The 20,969-nt window shown below is 40.6% G+C and overlaps 1 protein-coding gene and 1 long non-coding RNA gene across 7 annotated transcripts; one reads left to right on the top strand and one right to left on the bottom strand.

Moving 5' to 3' along the window:
• Positions 1-4,025: 4,025 nt before the first annotated feature.
• Positions 4,026-12,652, bottom strand: LOC136168309 (uncharacterized). Of its 3 annotated transcripts, none has more exons than XR_010663299.1 (4): positions 12,497-12,652; positions 9,494-9,608; positions 7,687-7,904; positions 4,026-5,386 (listed from the first exon to the last, which is right to left on the bottom strand). It is a non-coding gene; the product is annotated as an uncharacterized lncRNA (long non-coding RNA). The 3 variants fall into 3 exon arrangements; XR_010663300.1 differs by lacking the exon at positions 12,497-12,652 and adding an exon at positions 9,986-10,031; XR_010663298.1 differs by lacking the exon at positions 12,497-12,652 and having other exon boundaries at positions 9,494-10,039.
• Positions 12,520-19,635, top strand: COX20 (cytochrome c oxidase assembly factor COX20). Of its 4 annotated transcripts, XR_010663297.1 has the most exons (5): positions 12,673-12,982; positions 13,102-13,380; positions 17,261-17,337; positions 18,693-18,807; positions 18,922-18,945. XR_010663297.1 is itself a non-coding variant. In XM_065935598.1 (4 exons), exons 1-4 carry the CDS (start codon positions 12,673-12,675, stop codon positions 19,504-19,506), a joined length of 795 nt encoding a protein of 264 aa, XP_065791670.1. In that variant the 5' UTR covers positions 12,520-12,672; the 3' UTR covers positions 19,507-19,635. The 4 variants fall into 4 exon arrangements, 2 of the variants coding, with proteins under 2 accessions (XP_065791670.1, XP_065791671.1); XR_010663296.1 differs by lacking the exon at positions 17,261-17,337 and having other exon boundaries at positions 12,520-12,982; positions 18,922-18,943; XM_065935598.1 differs by lacking the exons at positions 17,261-17,337; positions 18,693-18,807 and adding an exon at positions 19,365-19,635 and having other exon boundaries at positions 12,520-12,982; positions 18,922-18,985.
• The last annotated feature ends 1,334 nt before the right edge of the window (positions 19,636-20,969 follow it).

Genomic DNA, 20,969 nt, shown 5'->3' with positions numbered 1-20,969 from the left:
AGAAGAGACTATGGTATAAAATAAATTGAATGCTTTTCCTGTCTTTTTTTTTGGCCACACCAGATGGCAGGTAGGATCTTAGTTCCCTGATCAGGGATGGAACCCAAGCCCCATGAAATGGAGTCTCTTCCCACTGGGCCACCAGGGAAGTCCCTAAATCGAATAATTTAAAATTATTTATTTTTTTCATAAGGAAATGAGAAAAGACTCCCAAACTGGTAAAATTCTGCAATATCTTAGAACTCATCCATGGCTTACTTTAGGAAGGCCCTGCTTGAAAGCAGTGGGCCTATGGCATGCACTCACAGAAGGCATTCGAATGAGGTTCCATCTTGGAAGCTTTTAAGCAGCTCTACCTATTTCTTTGCTGAAATCTAGGTATGTAGAAAACCTCCTCTCTGAGTGTGTGGCATCCCTTTTTCCCGGCTCCCACCACTAAGCAGCCAGAATAATCAGTTTTAGATATAAATCTCAAAGTGTCATCTAGCGCCTAAAATCTTTCCACGACTTTCTATCGCACTTTGAACAACATCCAGGCTCCCAGCCAGGGACCCAGCCCGGTGGTCCTGGCACCCCCCTCTCCAACTTCATCCCCTGCATCCTCTGCAACCCACCTCCCTTGTAACACCAGCCCCTGGGCTCCCCCACAGCTTATTCCCACATGGAGTCTCTGCACCAGGTTTTCCTTTCTGCTTTTTCTTCCCCAACCAATTCCCCCAGGCTGGCTCCCGGTTTTCTGCACCTTCCCAGAGAACTTCTCTTACCACACAATCAGAAGCCATCACGAGGTCCTATAATTTACAAACACATTTTAATTCTGTGCAAGCCCTACTAACTTGCTTATCATCCATCTTCCCAGACCTGTAATAAACCCCAGGAAAGTAAGGACTTTGTTTGTGCTGCTCAATATTGTATCCTCATTTCTAAGACACCATCAGGCTCAAAGCTGCCACTCAGTACGTGGTGTCATATTGACAGTGAATCATTTTTTGAGTTTCTAGGTATAATCAATCACCTGAATGAAAGAGCATTGTATCCAATGAATGCAGAAGGAAAAAAGGAAAAAAGACATGGTTTCTATCCTTGAGACAACTGGGAGATGACAAATTCAGGCTGAGGAAACTAACAGTCCAAACCAGCAAATAATCTATAAGTTCAGACAAGAGGTACTCTGGGAGTTGAGAAAATAATTTATTGACCATTTGCCCTATGAACTGCTGAACATTTGACATCATTTTATCCTCACAGTAATTATAGGCAGGGAGTTATTATCATCCTCATATTATGGTTTGAGATATTAAAGAAGTTCAAAGTCAAAGAGCTAGTAACTCATGGGTTACCAGAATGCCTACTATTTATGTTTATGACCTCTCAGGAAGAGAAGGTCTTCAAGTGAAGGTGGTCTGGGAGGCGTCATGGTTGAGGGGCAGTTGATCTTGCCCTTGAGAACTGTCAGGATTGGAACAGTGCAACAGGATTGGAACAGTGCAACAGGAGGTGGGAGTGTGTCCATTTCAGATGAACATTTCTGATTATTGGAAGACAGTGCAGAGACATCTACATATGAAATAGGGTGCTTAAAAGAAGACTGCCCCATTTGCTTATACTAGGGCAGGATGAAATCAATCAGAGATTTGAATAGAAAAAGTAATTCCATTTAAAAACACAAGGCTAAAATCGAGTTACTTGGGAGCTATGATTCACAAAAACAACATTTTCTTGAATGTCCCTATTATGGGACTGACTCTAACTTTGAGACTGTGTCTTGGGGGGCTTCCCTTGCGGCTCAGCTGGTAAAGAATCCACCTGCAATGCGGAAGACCTGGGTTCCATCCCTGGGTTGGGAAGATCTTCTGGAGAAGGGAAAAGCTACACACTCCAGTATTCTGGCCTGGAGAATTCCATGGATTATATAGTCCATCGGGTTGCAAAGAGACAGACACAACTGAGAGCTTTTCACTTTCATTTTCTTTCCTGGGGGTGGAGGGGGTGTATTAGGTGCTACAGCACCTTTTCAGAGAAGCTCGACAACATTGCGACAATTCCCTGCTGGAGACCAGCAGTGGATTATTGACGCAGTGGATTAAAATCTACCTGCCAATGCAGGGGACACAGGTTCTATCCCTGGTCCAGGAGGATTCTACATGCCGCAGAGCAACTGCAAGCCACAACTACTGAGCCCTTGCATGGCAACTACTGAAGCCTGCACGCCTTGAGCTTGTGCGCCACAACAAAAGCCACCGCAATGAGAAGCCCAAGCATGGGAACTAGAGAGTAGCTCCCACTCTCTGCAACTAGAGAAAAGCCCGCGTGCAGAGGGCTTTGAAGACTCAGCACAGCCAAAAATAACCAAATAACAAAAAAAATAGTTGTAGATGGAAATCACTTGTCATGTTTGGCAGAAGAATAAATAAAAATCTTTGGTTCAGGAAGTTTATGGAGTACACTAAGTGTTCTCAGACCAGCTGAACCTCCTACCTTGGACAGGTTTCAGAAATAATGGAACAAACAAATTAGCAAATCAACAAAATATAACATAATGAAGCAAAACTTTAAGGCTCAGGTCAAGATTTGAGCCCACTCAGACAAATAATCTCCTCTGCTTATTTAGTGAGTTTATGTAAGTAACTCGGTGAAGAACAAATGTCCTCTGTCCACCTATAATAGTGCTCCTCTTGCTACTTCAGGGCCTTTTACTGAATATGAATAGCCCCATCCACAGGTGCTTAAAATCTAGCCTAGCAGTGTTTTGATTCATACACACACACGATGCACACAATCTGTTAAAAGGATAGAAATGAAAGATTTATAGGGTTAATCTTTAGCACTTTAATATTTCTTAAATTTTATCTTGTTTATTTCATGAGGACATAAGCTTATTTGCTCCCATTTGAACCACTTTACTTCTGAAAAGTTAATTATATCCAGAGAGAAGTGCACTATATGCTGGTTTATCTTAGATCAATTTGAGGAATATGTCTAGTCACATATGTACACATAAACCCAATGTAAATGTATGTTGACTTAGGTTGTGTCAGTTTACATATCTACACATAAACCCAATGTAAATGTATATTGGCTTAGGTGAGGAAAAAATCATTTGTTGAAAAAGGAATTATGTTGAAGCCTTTAAATATTTGTGTGTTAGTAAGTTAAGTATTTTCTTGTCAGTGTTTAGTACATTTACAGGAAATATGAGTAATATTTGTGTACTTTGAGATAACCTCAAATTCATATGAATAGATACCAGAAAAGATTGTTAAAATATGAACTGAGGTGTTGTGAAAATATGACCGAGATTTTAAAAAAAAAAGGATATGGGAAGAGAGGGAGAGACAATGATGATGGAGGGATCAGAGTTCTCCTACAACCTAGGACCCACAGGCATAGGTAGAATTCCTAGCACACAGTAACAAGAATGAACTGAGAACTCTGCATACTTGTTTTCAGAGAAGTATTTTAACTTACTTTTGCAAACATGAGAACTAAAGCTATCCAAGAATGAGTTTTGTTTTTCAAAATTTGTTCATTTTTGGCTGCGCTGGGTCTTCACTGCTGCTCACCAGCTTTCTCTAGTTGTGGTGAGTGGGGGCTACTCTTTGTTGCAGTGCAAGGGCTTCTCATTGCATTCTTGTTGCATGCAGATCACGGGTTCTAGGGCACGCGAGCTTCAGTAGTTGTGGCTTGCAGGCTCTAGAGCAGAGGCTCAGTAGTTACCCCGAAGCATACAAGATCTTCCCGGACCATAGTCAGATTAGACTATGTCCCCTGCATTGGCAGGTGAATTCTTAACCAGTAGACCACCAGGAAAGCCCCAAGATTTAGTTTTAACTGAAGAAAATAATTTTTAGTTCTATGGGCGGCAATATAAGTTCATGTATATAAAGCATTAGAAACTACCTTGAATAAAATTCTATCAATGTTTTTCTTATACTTAAAAAAAAAAAAGATTCACCTCAAGTTGCTTTAAGAAACAATTTAATCCCCACTAAAAGGAGCATGAGTTCTTTGAAACAATGGTTGATTACAAGTCGGGGGCAGGGAATGTACAAGGAAGTGCACTGATCACCAAAAAGGATGATCTTAATTGACCATTACACATTAAATAAACAAACTGCTTAAATCCAGAGAAGTAAGAAGCTCTTCTTTACAGAGCAAAGTCAGCTAATAAATGGAGATGAATTGACAGAAATAAGAATGTCCACCTTTTGGCAACCTCCAGTGTAATCATGGATTCAAAGCAAGGATCATCAAAAATGCTACAACCATTAGATGAATGGATTTTTGGTAACAGAATATTTGGATGGATTTTTAATTGCAAAAAAGGGAAGTATATCTTCACAATAGTGAGCTCTGGCAGTCTCCATCTTAACTGAGGGACCAAGGTTAGGATCACCAATAGTGGGACAATATGTGCCTCCTGATATGATGAAATTTGAAATACAGAACAACAGGGAATTCCCTGGTGGCCTAGTGGTTAGGATTCTACCTTTCACTGCCATGGCCCAAGTTCAGTCTCTGGTAGGGGATCTGAGATCCTGCAAGACTTGTGGTCAAAAAGAAAAAAGGAACTATACAACAACATCTAGAAGTATTCTGGCAAAGAAAGTTAAACCTGAACTTAATCAGGCTTGGAGACTAGCACGTCATTAAAAACATAATGTGAGCCATATATGTAATATGATAATTTTTAGTAGCCACATTTAAAAAGTAAAAACACCAAAAGCCACAGGTGAAATTAATGTAGTGATATGCTTTAACCCAATATAACCAAAATATTAGTATTTCAACATGTAATCAATATTTTAAAATATTTTACATTCTTTTGTACAGTCTTCAAAATTCAGTGTGTATTTTTATACTTAATGCACATTTCAATTCAGATACTAAATTTTCATTAGAAATACTTGATATATATTTAGGTTTCATAAAATTTACAGTTGAAGAAGTAGATCTGCTTACTCAAGTTGTTCCAAACCTACTTAAAAATTAACCAAAAGTGGAGTCCAGCAGCTAACTGCTCAAAAGCCATTAAAGAGGCCAGGTTGATGGAAAGTTTGCTTTATTTTGGATGTTGGTAACTAGGGGTGAGGGGAGAGCCGAGGCCTGTCCGAAGGCCAACTCCGCAATGGGCAAGAGCCTTTCTAGATTGAGGGAGGGGGTTACATGAAGAAACAGCAGAGTCAGCTCTGACAGTCATCTTGAAATTGGCCTTCGGTGGTCTGACCAGCATTTTCTCTTGATTGTTTAAGCACAGTTAATCTTCAGCTTTAGGGTCCGCTTGTTTCCATTTCCATGAGGCCAGTTCTCAGAACTGTGGCAGCTTAGGTCATGGCTACAGTCTGCCCATCATGTAGTTAACTTCTCCACCAGGAGGGGTTTCAGTCTATAAAACACAGGTCACAGGATATGCCTCAGAATATTATCTCTAGCCCCTGAGAAGAAACTAAAGGAACTTAATGATATTTAATGACTACATTATTATTATGCGATCTCCTTTAACAGTTTTCCTTTGCTTCTGCATTTTCTCGCTTCACTGGTTAAACTTATTCTTTAGCTAAAGTTTTTCCACAGACAATAGGCAGGCAGAGGACAAGGGGTTCTGCTCTCTTTCAAAATTTTTCCAATAAGAAATTAAATATGAGCTTTTAAGTTTAAGTTCAAATTAATTCAAGTTAAATTTTAAAATCCAGGTCCTCTGTTGCATTAGCCGCATTTTGGGTGCTGAATAGCCACATGAACCATGCAGCCTTATACTAAACTTCTATTTTATAGAAAACAAAGGGGATAGACAATTAAATGACACCAAGAGACAATCCATAATGTGGAACGCTCCACAAAATAACTTAGACTTTCTAAAAAGTCAATATCATAAAAGAGCTAAAACATGAAGGCTGTCGTAGACTAAGAGAGATTCAGTTCAGTTCAGTTCAATTCAGTTGCTCAGTTGTGTCTAACTCTTTGCAACCCCATGAACCGCAGCACGCCAGGCTTCCTTGTCCATCATCAACTCCTGGAGTTTACTCAAACTCAAGTCCATTGAGTTGGTGATGCCCTCCCATCTCATCCTCTGTCATCCCCTTCTCCTCCGCCCTCAATCTTTCCCAGCATCAGGGTCTTTTCAAATGAGTCAGCTCTTCACATCAGATGGCCAAAATACTGGAGTTTCAGCTTCAACATCAGTCCTTCTAATGAATATTCAGGACTGATCTCTTTTAGGATGGACTGGTTGGATCTCCTTGCAGTCCAAGGGACTCTCAAGAGTCTTCTCCAACATCACAGTTCAAAAGCATCAATTCTTCTGTGCTTAGCTTTCTTTATAGTTCAACTCTCACATCCATACATGACACTGGAAAAACCATAGCCTTGACTAGACGGACCTTTGTTGACAAAGTAATGTCTCTGCTTTTTAATATGCTATCTAGGTTGGTCATAACTTTCTTTCAAAGGAGTAAGTGTCTCTTAATTTCATGGCTGCAATCACCATCTGCAATGATTTTGGAGCCTAAAAAATTAAAGTCTGCTTCCCCATCTATTTGCCATGAAGTGATGGGACCAGATGCCATGATCTTAGTTTTCTGAATGTTGAGCTTTAAGCCAACTTTTTCACTCTCCTCTTTCACTTTCATCAAGAGGCTCTTTAGTTCTTCACTTACTGCCATAAGGGTGGTGTCATCTGCATATCTGAGGTTATTGATATTTCTCCTGGCAATCTTGATTCCAGCTTGTGCTTCCTCCAGCCCAGAGTTTCTCATGATGTATTCTGCATATAAGTTAATAAGCAGGGTGACAATATACAGCCTTGACATACTCCTTTTCCTATTTGGAACCAGTCTGTTGTTCCATGTCCAGTTCTAACTGTCGCTTCCCGACCTGCATACAGGTTTCTCAAGAGGCAGGTCAGGTGGTCTGGTATTTTCATCTCTTTCAGAGATACAGTAACTAAAGGTAGTGTTGGATCCTTATTTAAAAACAATGTGTAATTAGGGAAGTTCCATCTAGTCAAGGCTATGGTTTTTCCAGTAGTCATGTATGGATGTGAGAGTTGAACTATAAAGAAAGATGAGCAAAAAAAAAACAAAAAAGAAAGAAAGCTGAGCACAGAAGAATTGATGCTTTTGAACTGTGATGTTGGAGAAGACTCTTGAGAGTCCCTTGGACTGCAAGGAGATCCAACCAGTCCATCCTAAAAGAGATCAGTCCTGAATATTCATTAGAAGGACTGATGTTGAAGCTGAAACTCCAGTATTTTGGCCATCTGATGTGAAGAGCTGACTCATTTGAAAAGACCCTGATGCTGGGAAAGATTGAAGGCAGTAGGAGAAGGGGATGACAGAGGATGAGATGGTTGGATGGCATCACCGACTCAATGGGCATGAGTTTGAGTAGCCTCCGGGGGTTGGTGATGGACAGGGAGGCCTGGTGTGCTGCAGTCCATGGGGTTACAAAGAGTTGGACATGACTGAGCAACTGAACTGAACTGAAGGGAATTTTGAATATGTAGTACCTTCTAGATGAATTATGAAATTATCTAACTTTCTTAGGTATGACAATAGAATTATGATTATATAAGCATTTGCTTTATTTCTAGGAGAGGGAATAATTCTAGAAATGCAACTTTAACCAAATATCAAGGCTGTCAGGAGAAAAAAATATGCATAGGCAAGATGCTCTCAAAATATTTACCTTCTATGCAAACTTCTTCCAGGAAGCCATTGGAGTATATACTGCTCTGAAATGAGGGAATAAGTCAGGAAAGAGGAAGATTACAAATTGAGGAAGCAGGTGATTTCCAAGTAGGTATGAGATGATGAGAACCCCCAGGATGGTAGCTGGGAATCAGTCTTAGCAAGAAACCATTATAGACTGGACCAACAGGAGACAAGTTCCAGAAGAGATGTCTTCTAAAATAAAATGACATGCAGATTATACAACATTTTTTACTATATTGTGGAGATTTTTACAACTCTTTAGAAGAATTTTGAGAGAAAAATTAATGAGAGGTGCATTCAGTGGTATATTGATAAACTACCTGTTTGAGAAGGGGGAAGGTAGAGAAAAAAGAAAGAAGCTCTGATGTGTAGCACTTGTTGACTTCTGTGGCATAAATACTCCACTATAGCAAAATTCAAGTAACCAGGATAAAGTCACTGAACAAACAGTTGGCAAGAGGTGTGTATAACTGACACTTAACAACCAGTAAAGGGTGCTGTAGGGAAGAGCATGTAATATGCAATTGTCCCAAGAGCCAAATGTCCCATCAGCCAAATGAGTATTATATGCTAAATTTTAGATAATCTCTTATGAAAAAGAAAAGGAAGGAAGGATCAACAAGAGTTAGTTTCAACAAAATTAAGCAAACAATCACAGCAATTATTAACTCCAGGAAAAATTAAACATTTTACAAGAAAATAAATGAAATCATAGTATCCCACATGATTCAGCTATGACCGTTTGCATTGTCATAATAATGTACATACTGAATGTTTATTTAGTTTTTGGAAATGCAACACAACCATATTGAGAGGATGAGGAAAGGGGAAAGGAGTAGAAAAGAAGGGTAAATTTTTATCATCAATAGATAATGCCTACAATTGAAAAATTAAGAAATAGGAGAATGAGTACTTTTACTTAGAAATACAAAAGTAAATACCAGAAGAAAGAGCAAAAGAGGTAAAAGTCATTGCCTGTGGGGTAGAGAACTCCAGAAAGGGGAGAAATGTGGTAGAAAACAACTGGTTTTCCTATCAGGTGCTACAGTACCATTGGGTTGAAGCACACACTCACATCAGACACACACAAACAGAGAAGAGCAGGGAAATTCAGACTGCTGGTTACAGAGGGTTGACTGAACCCAAGTTTTCTTTTTACCACCCCTTTCTCCAAAACTCACTGAAATGAAAAAAGCAATGTAAAAATAAAAATAAATTGATACTTCCTTTGGAAAGACAGGAGAGTGTACCATCAGTCGACCAGGACAGTTAGGAACTTTCCAATGATACAGAGAGTTGGGATCAAACTCATTATTAAACACAATATTCCTGATTACAAAGTGACCCCACACAAGCTTAAGAGAGAACCTCAAAAAGCAAGTTTGCCAGCACAACCCAACCAAATCCCTAAAATGATGTAACCATTTCAGCCCTCCCCCTCCCGCTGCCTACAGATAACTACAGGTCTAGCATGGGATTACTGACTCCAAACACTCTCTCCTAGATGAGAGAATGAAAGCAGGCACTCTGGGCAGTGTGCCAGGGGACTGACAGCCACCGAGTGAGGGAAGGAACCCTTAAAGGAGAGTTTTTCTGGCCCCACTATGCTAAACCACCACCGCATTCAGGACATCTGCATCCATGACCAGACAAACAAGAGAGTCTTACTGATAGCACGGTTGAAAAGCAAAGAACAGTAGTAGAAGTAAGACTGAACAGGATGTCACTGTCATCTAGAAAGTCACTCCTTTAGTTCCTGTATCACAACCCCCGGAGCCAACCTGGATGCTGTCCTTCAAGACGGGACTCCAACTTTTTATCAATTCAGTGAACTTCTCCACATCTTCCCAATAAATTTCTTTTCTTGTTTTAAGCTAACTACAGTCAGTCTGTTGCCTGCAATGAAATAACTCTTATCATACAAATAGATGGCTGAATGGCAAATAAGAAGTTTAATGCTATTATCATATAGTTAAACATTTTATATATGTTATAGTGCATAGATTTTACTATTATAATAAATAAGCTTAACAATGCTAAGGTAGAGAATGCATATTCTTTTCAAAAGCCTATGGAACATGTACAAAATGATCTCTTAGGTAATACACACATATACACAAAAATTGAAAAATCTCCCCAAAGTTCCCCCAAAGTAGAACTACATGGACCACCTAAAATTTAATACCAAAAGCATATCCAAATATACGCACTTGGAAAGAAAGAAAAACTGAAAGTATAGAAAATTTAGAAAAGAATGGTCATAGAAACATTACCTGTCAACTCTGTTGACAACATATGATAAAATGATTCTCAGAGGAAATTCTATAGCCTGGAATACATTTGTCAGAAACCAAGAAAGATGGAGAATACATGAATTTAAGCAGTCAATTCAAAAAGTTAGACAAAAGACCTCAAAATAGATACCACACTAGTAGAAAAAAAAAGTGTAAAATATAAAATGAAATTTACAAACTTGCCTTGGTCAATAATACCAAAAGTTGATCGGTTAAGAAATAAGAAAAGATATAATCAAAATTATTGAGATAGTATAGGATGATTTTCAAATTGTGATGATTTTTTTAAAATGGGAGTCAAGAAGGCCTTAAGCAAAACACAAGCAAGATGCAAGACGTCAGGAAGACACAAGATCAAAAGCCATAAGAGAAAGCACTGGCATATTGGACCCCATAATAATAATAAATTAAAAGTTAAAAAATCCATAAAAAATTGACAAATAGATTTTTGGGAAAAGAATGACCAATAAACATTTGAAAGAATATTCAACCATACTAGTAATCAGGAAAGTTTAAAGCAATTAGGACACCATTTTTTCAGCTTCTTTGGTGGTCCAGTGGTTAAGAATCTGACTTGCAATGCAAGCTATTGTTGATACCAGTTTGATCCCTGGTCTGGAAAGATCCCACATGCCTTGGAGCAACCAAGGCTGGGGGGGCCACGCTACTGAGCTTAGGTTCCACAACAAGAAAAGCCACTGCAGTGAGAAGCCAGAGAACCACAATGAGGAGGAACCCCTGCTTGAGGAAACTAGAGAAAGCCCTCTTGCAGCAACAAAGACCCACCACAGACAAAAATAAATAAATAAATCTTAAAAAAAAAAACATATTTCACTCATCAGATAGACAAAAAATTTCAAATATGATAATAGGCAGTGTTAGAAATGTGAGGATAGCTTTCCCAGTGGTCCAGGGGTTAAGAAACCACCTTCCAATGGAGGGTACTGGCGTTTGACTCCTGGCTGGGAAAATACCATCCTACACACCCCAGGGTAAAGAAGCCTGCAGTTTGCAACTAGAGGAGCCCAAGCCATGAGGCAGATCCAGGCCAGCCAAAATTTTTAAAATATGAATAAATAAATGTTGTGAGGACACAAGCACTCCTCATCCACTGTTAATGGGGAATGTAAACTGGCAACAGTACTGGAAGGCTAGGAAACTAATTAAAGGATTGCTCAGCAGCCTTTAAAATAAATGAGTAAGTCTATAGATGCTTACATGAAAAAATTTTCAATGCATAGTATTAAATGCTAAAATTATGTAAAGCACACAGCACATTTACGTGTGTGTGTGCCATATACAAACACACAAGTATGAAGGTAGGTCTGCTATAGAGAGACTTTTACTTTTTACCCTATATTCCAGGGTGGTTTTAATTAACAAGAAAAAAGAGAACACTTTGGAAAGAAATGTATTAAACTGTTACTTGTGTTTACCTTAAACAGGGGAGAAAAAAAGGGAGAAAGTGAAAAAAAAGACTTTTACTTTTCACTTTATATGAAAATTTTAAAAACATGTATTATGTCACTTGTGAAATTTAAAAATTTAATATAAAGAAATAATGTATGAAAATAATGCAGAGATAAATGAAATGCACCTTAATTTTACCCTAGCAATTTTTCGAAGTCACAATTAAAAAATAAAATAGGATAGCTCTGGTACTTTTCCAGTTCTCCTTCCTTTAGGACACAACAATGAATTACTTCAAAAGAATTCCTCACTCCTTTATGAACTGTGTGTGTTAGTCACTCAGAAGTGTCCTACTCTTTGCGACCCCATGGAATATAGCCCTCCAGGCTCCTCTGTCTATGGAGTTCTCCAGGCAAGAATACTGGAGTGGTTTGCTATTTCTCCACTTTTAATGAACTATTACTGCCTTAAATACTACCTTTCAGACCAAGATTTCAAAGCATAGTTAGCAAAGATTTTCAGCTCAGAACCCCAAACTGACAGACTATCATGGGCAAGGTGACATTTATTCTATTTCTTAACTAATATTAGAGCAGTATGTTAAGGCAGCTTAATCTCCCCCGAAGTTACTTATTTAAAACACACACACACACACACGTCATAAACTAAGTGTTTTACTGGGATTGTAGAAAGGTATTAAAGGATCACTAAAGTCTAAAGAGTAAGAAAACGCTCAACTAATGACAGATGATAGCAAACAATCATTGCGAACCTTATGCAGCATTTACTCTGCACTGCAGCATGACTATGCACAATAATAATACACACGCGGAAGCTTGAACATTTCCCCAGGAATATATTTTGAAATATATATATAGATAAAAGAGGCATGAGGTTTTTGTTAAGGACATTTTCCTTACGGTGCATAGGGAAAAAATACGGGAAAAGGATTTGCATTGTACTTATTTAGAATGCTGAGGAAGTGGGTAAGCCCTATCTCACATCAGACGACTGCTGCCGCTAAAATGCAGATTTCAGGTTTAGTCGCAGTCGTAGGGAGTGGTACACGCTGAACACTACCTAATATTCAAAAATGCGTGTCGCAGGCCTTTTCCCACTTCACCCCGCCCGCCTTCCCCTTCCTGCACGCCGGGCACAAACGTCTTGACGCATCGTCACTGACGAGGTGCTCCCTCCATTTTGTCCCCAGTCTCCTTCAAGCGAAAGGAGCGGCGCTATTTTAAAGCAACTCCCTGATGAAACCAAAACGAGAGAGGAGGCGATGTGGGCGCGAGACCACACTTTGCTGGAGGCCAAGGCTGGGTGGAGCTGCCAGGGGCGCCCAGGGCTCGTCCCGGGGCGAGAGGACAAAGGACATCAAGGGGACGCGGGCCGCACGCCAGGACGGGCCGACTTCCGGGCCGTGGGCTGGGGGGGGAGGGGTGGGTTCCCGTTCGCAGGACAAAGCGGCGGCGGCGCGCACGGCTCCTCCGCGCGGCCCCGCCCGCCCCCGCCGCACGCGCCCGGCGTCCAAGCACGCGAGCGAGAGCACGCGCGCGGACGACGGTTAGAAATGGCGGGTGGAGACGGAAGAGGGGCGGGGGCGGGAAAAGGCGCAGCCTCCAGTGCCAAGAGCGCGGGTGCATGGTTGCTCCCCTAGCCCTCCTTCTCCTTCTCTTCTCCAGGCCTTCGACCTGGAGAAAGCCCCGGTGAAGAAGACGTGATCAGTTCAATTGAACAAAGGAAATGGCGGCCGCACCGAAGCTGCCGGCACAGCCGGTGTTGCCGCCTAGAAGACTGGGAAACGTTCCCTAAAATGGCGGACAGCGAGGACGCAGGCGCGGGGCGGGGCGGGGCGGGGCGGGGCGTCCGCCCCCAGCGGCCGTCGGCGGCGGGGCGGGGCAGCGGCGCTGACAGTCCCCATGGCGGCTGCGCCGGAGCCCGGGGAACCCGGGAAAGGGAAGGTAATTCGGGGAAGACGGAGGGGGGCGGCGGGGTGCGCGGGCGGGCGTGGCGGCGAGTCGGGTACGGGCGGGCGGCGGGTAAGGACGCGGTCTCTGAAGCTGGGAGACCCTGGATAGGAGCACGTGTCTCTGCATTAGCTTCTCTGCAATCATACAGCCCCCCATTCCGCAACATTTTTATCGTGACACGATTCAAGTGACCCAAACTAGGAGGATGAGGGGACCGATACCGATAATTTACTGCAGGCCCCAAGACTGGTCCCTGTGGAAAGAAAATTTTGCTTAGAGGCGCCTCATATTGTAATTGGCTAATGAAGAGTGAATTTAAAGTTCCCTGAGGACAGGTGCTAAGGCTGTATATATCACATTTAACATGGAGGAATGGGCAAATGCTGAGAAATGAAAACTTTGCTATATTCGAGTGAATGTATATCCAGAGCAGGAGGATCAGATGAAAGGATTTGAGATTTTTTCCGTTAACCAGTTTTCAGTCTACCACGTGGAGTTAGCATCATTATATGCAACCAACAGCTTCGCTGGCTGGCATTCGTGTCTTGGCTTGCTTTGCCTTCTCAGCCCATCATCCACAGTTGTCTTTGTGGGCTACCCTATAAAATGGATCATTTTACATCTGCTTAAAGCTCAACCGTAGCAGCCCGTTGCATTCAGGATAAATCCGAATTTCTCGATCTGTGATGTAACGGAGTGGGTTGCCATGCCCTCCTCCCAGGGATGGAACCCGAGTCTCAGGTCGCCTGCATTGGCAGGCGGGTTCTTTACCACCAGTGCCACCTGGGAAGCATATAAAGCTCCTCACCTAACTCTTAGCTGTTCAGTCTTTGTGATTCTTCTCATGCTTTCCTCTCCAAGTGTATTAAAGCTCAAGAAGGCTATCTCGGGCCTCCCATGAAGGGCTTCCTGACCCCAAAGGTAGCTGAGGTGCTTCTGTCCTCATCTCCCTGACACCTTGTACATAGCTATTACCATTACAGCATTATACTGGAAGTTAATTTATGTCTTCTCTTCCTTAAGAGCAGGAATCCAATTTTCATATCCTCAGTGCATATTAAGTGCTCATAAAAAATACGCAGGAAGAAAAAACTTTATCCATCGTAAACCAGAGAGATTAACGTTGGATCAGTTAAGAGTCACAAATATTTATGAAAGACCCACTCTGCCACACTGCACCAAATCTGTAGATCTAGGAGATCTGCTCAGCTTGAAAATTTTGATTGCTTCTTCAGTGTTCTTGCTGTTCTGGGGAATTTTCCATCTAAATTTGCCCTAGATGGGACACTTCCCTCCAGCTTCCAGTGCCAGGGGTGGGGTGGGGTGGAGGTGCAGGTTCATTCCTGATTGGGGAACTAAGATTCCACATGTGACGTGGCTCAACCAAAAAATAAAATTTAAAAAATAAATTTGGCCTAGATTATCAATGGTTATGAACGTTGGATAAGTTGCTACCATATTTATTATCAAAGCTTGCCAGTTGTCTTGGTGCCTTTTCTGTTTTTCGTGTCTCACATGCCGATTGGAATATGCTTTAGTAGAACAAAAGGTACCCTTGTTTGACACTTGAGTATTTCAAGAGGCATCTAACTTAAAACCGAATTCTAGGCGGCTTTGTGAAGACACTGGGATCTTCAGTGGGCCTTTTTATCCCTTGTGTATGTGATTGTTCACCTTTGATAGGAGGTAACTGCTGTCACTTTAGGGTCATGATGGTGGTTTAACCCATTGAAAATCAAGAAAAAGTGAGTGAAAGAAAATGTTTAATTTTATTTGAAGTGAAACAACGTTTCAAAGTCAAATGATTATCTGTGCCACATGTGCAGAGATGTAAAGTATGATGGATTTTTTTAGACTTCAGTGGCACCCTTCCAGTGGAGGGGAGGGGATAGATGTCTTGCTGAATTGGGTTAAAAGCAGGGTAGGTTTTTAAGTGGAGAGGAGCACACATCGGTAACTGAGCTTTGCAGTAAAGAGCAGAAAAATGAGATGGTGGCTTGGGGGAACAGGGTGCTGAGAGGGTCATTGTGTATTTCTAGATTGGAGATTATTAAATAGAGGAAAAACAAATAATGCAAATAAAGGAAGGGATAACCATTAGAAGCAAAGTCCTTAAAAGTAACCAGCTGCACAGTGAGGACTAGTTTTAAATAGTAGGGCCAGCTCCTCCTTGGAAATAAAAGGCAAATGAGCACTGATGGAGCAGATACATTTAACAGTGGAAAATGAAGCAGCTTTAATTTGACTTATTCTCTATAAATCATTAAATTGGCATTCTGGTTTAGAAATTTCTTTTTGAGCTTTCCTAATTCCATCAAGGTGTGCTGGTAAAGCTGCCCTTTTAAATCTAAGCTTAAAATACTAGTTTACCCTAAAATATAATCTAAGTTTTAAGTCTTTAGTTTGTTAATAGCAGGTGAACCTTAAGTTTGCAGATTACTTAGGGAATAAAAGAGGAATGCTAAATGCCTTGAACATTACAAGTAGAACTACTTCAAAAGGACTTCAGGCGTAGGATTCTTTCCATTTCTGAGACTCAGTTCAGATACTATCAATATATTGTATAAACTCAAGACTTTTATTACAGTATTCTGTATTTGCTTTTAAGCCATCACTAGTCTTTCAGATTTGTCAGGAGGCTGTGACAGTTCTCTTACTAGGAAAGGGGAAAAAGTCTTAGTATATCCTTACCCAATTTTGAGTCAGGGTGGCATTAGTGGTAGAGAACCCACCTGCAGATAGACCTAAGAGAAAATTCCCTGGAGGAGAGCACGGCATCCCACCCAATTCCTGTATTTTTGCCTGGAGAATCCATGGAGAAGTCTGGCAGGCTGGTCCATAGGATCCCAGAGTCGGGACACGACTGAAGTGACTTAAGCACACACGCATATCTAGTTATGTACTTAGCTGTTACTCCTTATATGTGAACCCTGAAAGGGTTAAATGCTCCAATGGAAATGACAGGCTTTCAGGGTCAGACTGACTTCCACTCTGCCACCACTTATGAGGCTTCTACTTAAACCCTGAGCCAGTTTCAGAAATGTCATAAAGGCTGAGAATTAAAACACAAGGAATGTAAAAAGCTTGGTACCTATAACCCCTTAGCACCTCTAAATTGTAAGATTGTTTAAGTAGACCAGCACTGGCTTCTCAACCTTGGTGCTACTGACATCGACCAAGGCAGTTTTTGTTGGAGGTGATACATGTTTAGCAGGACCATCCTTGGCATCTAAAACCACATATTGGTTTTAGAAGTAACATTTAACAAAGATGTTTATCTTTCAAAGCAAGCTGGATTATTCTACCATTTGCAATTTCAAAAACTTAAGTCTCCAAAGCAGTGTTTCTCCCAATCTGGTGGTTTGGGGTGGGGGGGTGTGGGTTTGGTCAGTATCCTAAACATAAATGCCCATGGCCTACTCAGTCAGAATCTGAGGGTGGGACTCAAAAATCTCTAATAAACCTCAGGAAATTACCTAGTTGATTTAAACAGCACCCTTTCAGATGCCCAGCAAGCTTACACACCTGGCAGAGAACTGCACTTGATCATTTTATCCAAGTGCTCCCCCTCCAAAAACCTGCACATTCTGCTCTATCCTGGGGTTACACCAGGACTCCATTAGGGAAGAGAATCCAAATGAAAAGGTTCAGATGCCTTGAAAGAGCTTGTGCTGTCTTGGTTGGGATATGCAGTGTCTGGCATGCTATGGCTAACACTTAATGGTTCCTTTCATTCTCTGCTTAAATGGGAGAGCCATCTAACATTCTCCCCTGTGATAGAAGCTGCTGGTCTCGCATCTAGCATCTAAGACCTGACATTAAACACCACCACCCCCAATCTCAGTCCTTTTAGCACCCTCTCCCCACCCAGGGCAATGACCTACCTGCAGAACCAGTTCACACCCTCCCCTCTGGGGCCATAAACGCCACTGGGCTCTTGACCTGAAGGTAAGGATCTTTTTTTTTTTTTTTTTTTTTGCTAAATTAAATGAAAGGTCTAGAAGTTAAATCCCAACCTCTTGTATATGAAGCTTTGTACTTGGGAGAGCCTGCCACTGGAGTCCACCAACTTTAAGAGGCACCTGCTGCGTTCAAACGGGCGCAGGCAGGGGCAGGGGACAGGCAGAGACAAAAGAAAAACACAGTGATCAGAGAGTATATAACGTTTGCTTTATTAGGAACCAAGTCACATTGTCTTTTCTGCAGAAGCTTCAGCCAAAGCAAACAGTCAAGAATACTTTTATGTTTCAACCTTGAATCTAACTTGCCCTTCACTGTCCTTTCCCTATTTCTTCCAATCCAGTCGTCTTTTACCCTTATAGTATATTACCATCCAGGTATCATCTCATTCCTAAGAATGGGCAAGTGACTTCCTTTTTGAAAGTTACATTACTGAATTTTTTTTTTCCCAAATGACTAGGAGTGCTGCAGCAAAACATGAAGTGTGACTTTAAAAAATGTCTGCCCCCCAACCCCAAAGTACAGTGAGTGTGACGAGACATGAGGTTGAAACTGTCACACTTAAAGTGGCAGTGTTTTTCAAAGAGGGAGAACAAATCCATAAATTCAATGCAGACTGTATAAAGAATTTTAAAAACCATTTTAGCACTTGAAAGAACTTAAATTATCACCTAGCCAAACCCCTTCATTACAGACTGCAGGCCAAATAAGAAACCTACAGGTTACAGAAGTTAGTGGCAGAGCTGAGACTAAAATCCAACCCTCTTAGATTTCCACTTTTCATCACATCTAGATGTGGTTACTATGTACTTCAACAAAGAAGTGAAGTGCAACTTCATATCACAGGCAAGGAAACAGACAAGGGACTTGTCAAAATATTTATTATAAACAAAACTGATGTGCTGTTACTGGTTAACACAGATAAAATCTGCAGTCATCCTTAAAGGAATTTAAAACAGCAGTACACTAAATATTATAAGTAACATGGTTAAAACAATTTCACTTTCCCATCTGTTTCTCAAATTGTAATTATGCTGCTTTTACCTTCAGTGATAGCCAAATCCCCAAGAGATGCCATAGAGATACTATACATAGAGCTCATGAAATAATGTATGCCCCTATCTCCAAACCAGCTGATTAACAAATTATGGCATAACCATGATACCATAATCTATTTAGGTTTAATTTACTCTACTACTTAGTACTTTCTGGTCAAATTCTCAAGGTTTCCATTTTAGATTCATTCATATGAGATACCAAAGCAGGATGGTTTGTTTTTAATCTTTGCCAAACCATCCTGAAGTAAAATATTCTTTTACTCAACATTATTTTATTTTTCCTAGCCCTTTAAACTCCTAGGAATTTTAGATGTTGAAAACATTCCCTGTGCACGGGATTCGATATTATATGGTTCATTAGGATCTGTTGTGGCTGGCCTTGGACATTTTTTGTTAACTAGTGAGTATATCTGTTTTTCTTCATGTATAAAAAACATTTCTCTATGTGTTTACAGTTTTGTTCTAGATGAAGTATCACAATCCTGATTATAGTGTTTATGATTCCTTTCGACAGGCAGAATTAGAAGATCATGTGACGTTGGAGTAGGAGGATTTATCGTGGTGACTTTAGGATGCTGGTATGCGTGTTAAGGATTCAAGATTCTAATAAGGTTAATCTAACTCCAAAGCACATGCTGTCCTCAGCAGTCCCCACTGGGAGATTCCCACCCTTACTTAAGATTACCTTACAAAATATTGCTGGACTGCCTTTAAATATGTGTATATACCCATGTTTTGTGTCATTTGTCAAATCAACAGATGAATGTGACATCAGACACTGCATTAATGCCATGTCAGGGTTTATACTTCATTTAGGAAGGCCTCAACCTTTTATCCTAATGCTCACTTCATCCCTGCCTATGGTACCTCTGACAGTCATCTGTAAGCTTTTAAAAACTTCAAATTAGTTCCCATAGGTATGTCATATTGGTAATTTATTCACATTCTCCTTACTAGGTTCCACTGTAGGTATAATTATGCTAAGCTAAGAATCCAGGAAAGACTTGCCAGAGAAGGAATTAAAAACAAGATTTTATACGAAAGTACCCACCTTGATCCTGCAAGAAAACAAACCAATGGCGGCGGCAGCAGCAACTGAGCAGTCTTGAGCATAGAAAACCCAGATATAATTCACTTCATTGTGAACAAAGCTGAGATGAACTACATAAACATTTTATGTACCATAAGACAGATCTCAATCAAGTAAATAAAGTATGTGTAAGCTGGAGTCTTTTTTACATGTCTGAGTATTTACAAACTTATTCGGGCCCTGTATCTGCTGTCAATATAGCATGATGGACTCACTTCAAATAATCCTTGTGTTTAACTTGCTTAGAAAAGTGTTTCCTTATAGTAAGCAGTGGATACACCTGATGTCTCAAGAAATAAAATCTCAGTTGGATGTTAAACCTTGCCTTAAAAACAAAAGTCACAACTCTATTACTGTACCCTGTTAAAAATGAAGGGATACTTTCTGGTCTCTAAAGTCAGTGACGTTCTATTAGACTTAAAACTAATGGATCATTGCTTTCCAATTGTTACTTTTAAAATGTACCCACTGCTTGACTGTATTCTCCCATTTTAACAGGTGAGTTCTCTCTCAGAAAGGAAACGTGATTTTTAGCTGCTCTAAATAGGTCTTGGAAGTATGCAGGGTTTTTATTTTTAAGTAGAATTTAAACTTGCACATGGCATGCATAAAAATATCTTCTGAAACTTGTGTGGTGCAAAGGAAAAAGAATTGCAAAATTACACACATGTTGTTCCATTATGTAGAGACATTCATAATAAATTGACTGCCATTAAAAAAAAGCACCCAACACCCAACTAAGCCCAGAGCATTCACTCATTCATTCATCCATTTTTGGTTTTAGTAAATATCAATATGAAAATACTTAAAACAAGCTTAGAGGCCTTTCTGGTTAAGGAATGAACACTGGTGGATAAAATCACAGCATTATTACTAGGCCTATTGATTATCACGGTTAACTAAAATAGAGGAAGAAAGAGATGTCTTGAAACTTAAGTTGTTCTTATTTTGTGCCTCTTTTCAGGATAGGTAGGGCTTGCTCCAGTTCACTTCATGAGAAAGGTACCATCTTCCCTCCTGTGCCCGCCTTCTTACAGCTTAGAGTACACAAGTGTTTATGGTTTATCAAATGCCGTCTGTATCATGAGTGACACTGTCAAGCATGTACACAAAAGCTGGGATCCCCAATCCCAGGATTGATACTAGCTCATGGCCTCTTAGGAACTGGGCCGCACAGCAGGAAGTGAACAGTTGACTTCCACGAAACCAGTCCCTGGTGCCAAAAAAGTTGGGGACCATTGTTCTGATCTTCATTGACCTTAATTATCTGGCCACCACCACAGGGAGAACCTTGGAAACTGACTGGAGAACTAAGTTTCGCAAGATCATCTGCCTCCTGTTACTGGCATAAATCAAAGCTCAGTGCAGTCTACATTATGCAAATTGACCTGAAATAACTATGTGAACAATTCTATAATGTGACAGTCATTTGTTCTAAAGGGCGGGGTAGGTGGGAAACCAATGAGAACTGA

Source organism: Muntiacus reevesi, chromosome 5 (genome assembly GCF_963930625.1).
Source record: "Muntiacus reevesi chromosome 5, mMunRee1.1, whole genome shotgun sequence".
Lineage (NCBI taxonomy): Eukaryota > Metazoa > Chordata > Mammalia > Artiodactyla > Cervidae > Muntiacus > Muntiacus reevesi.
Note: the sequence above shows the minus strand (reverse complement) of the source record. Positions and strands in the feature narration are given on the sequence as shown.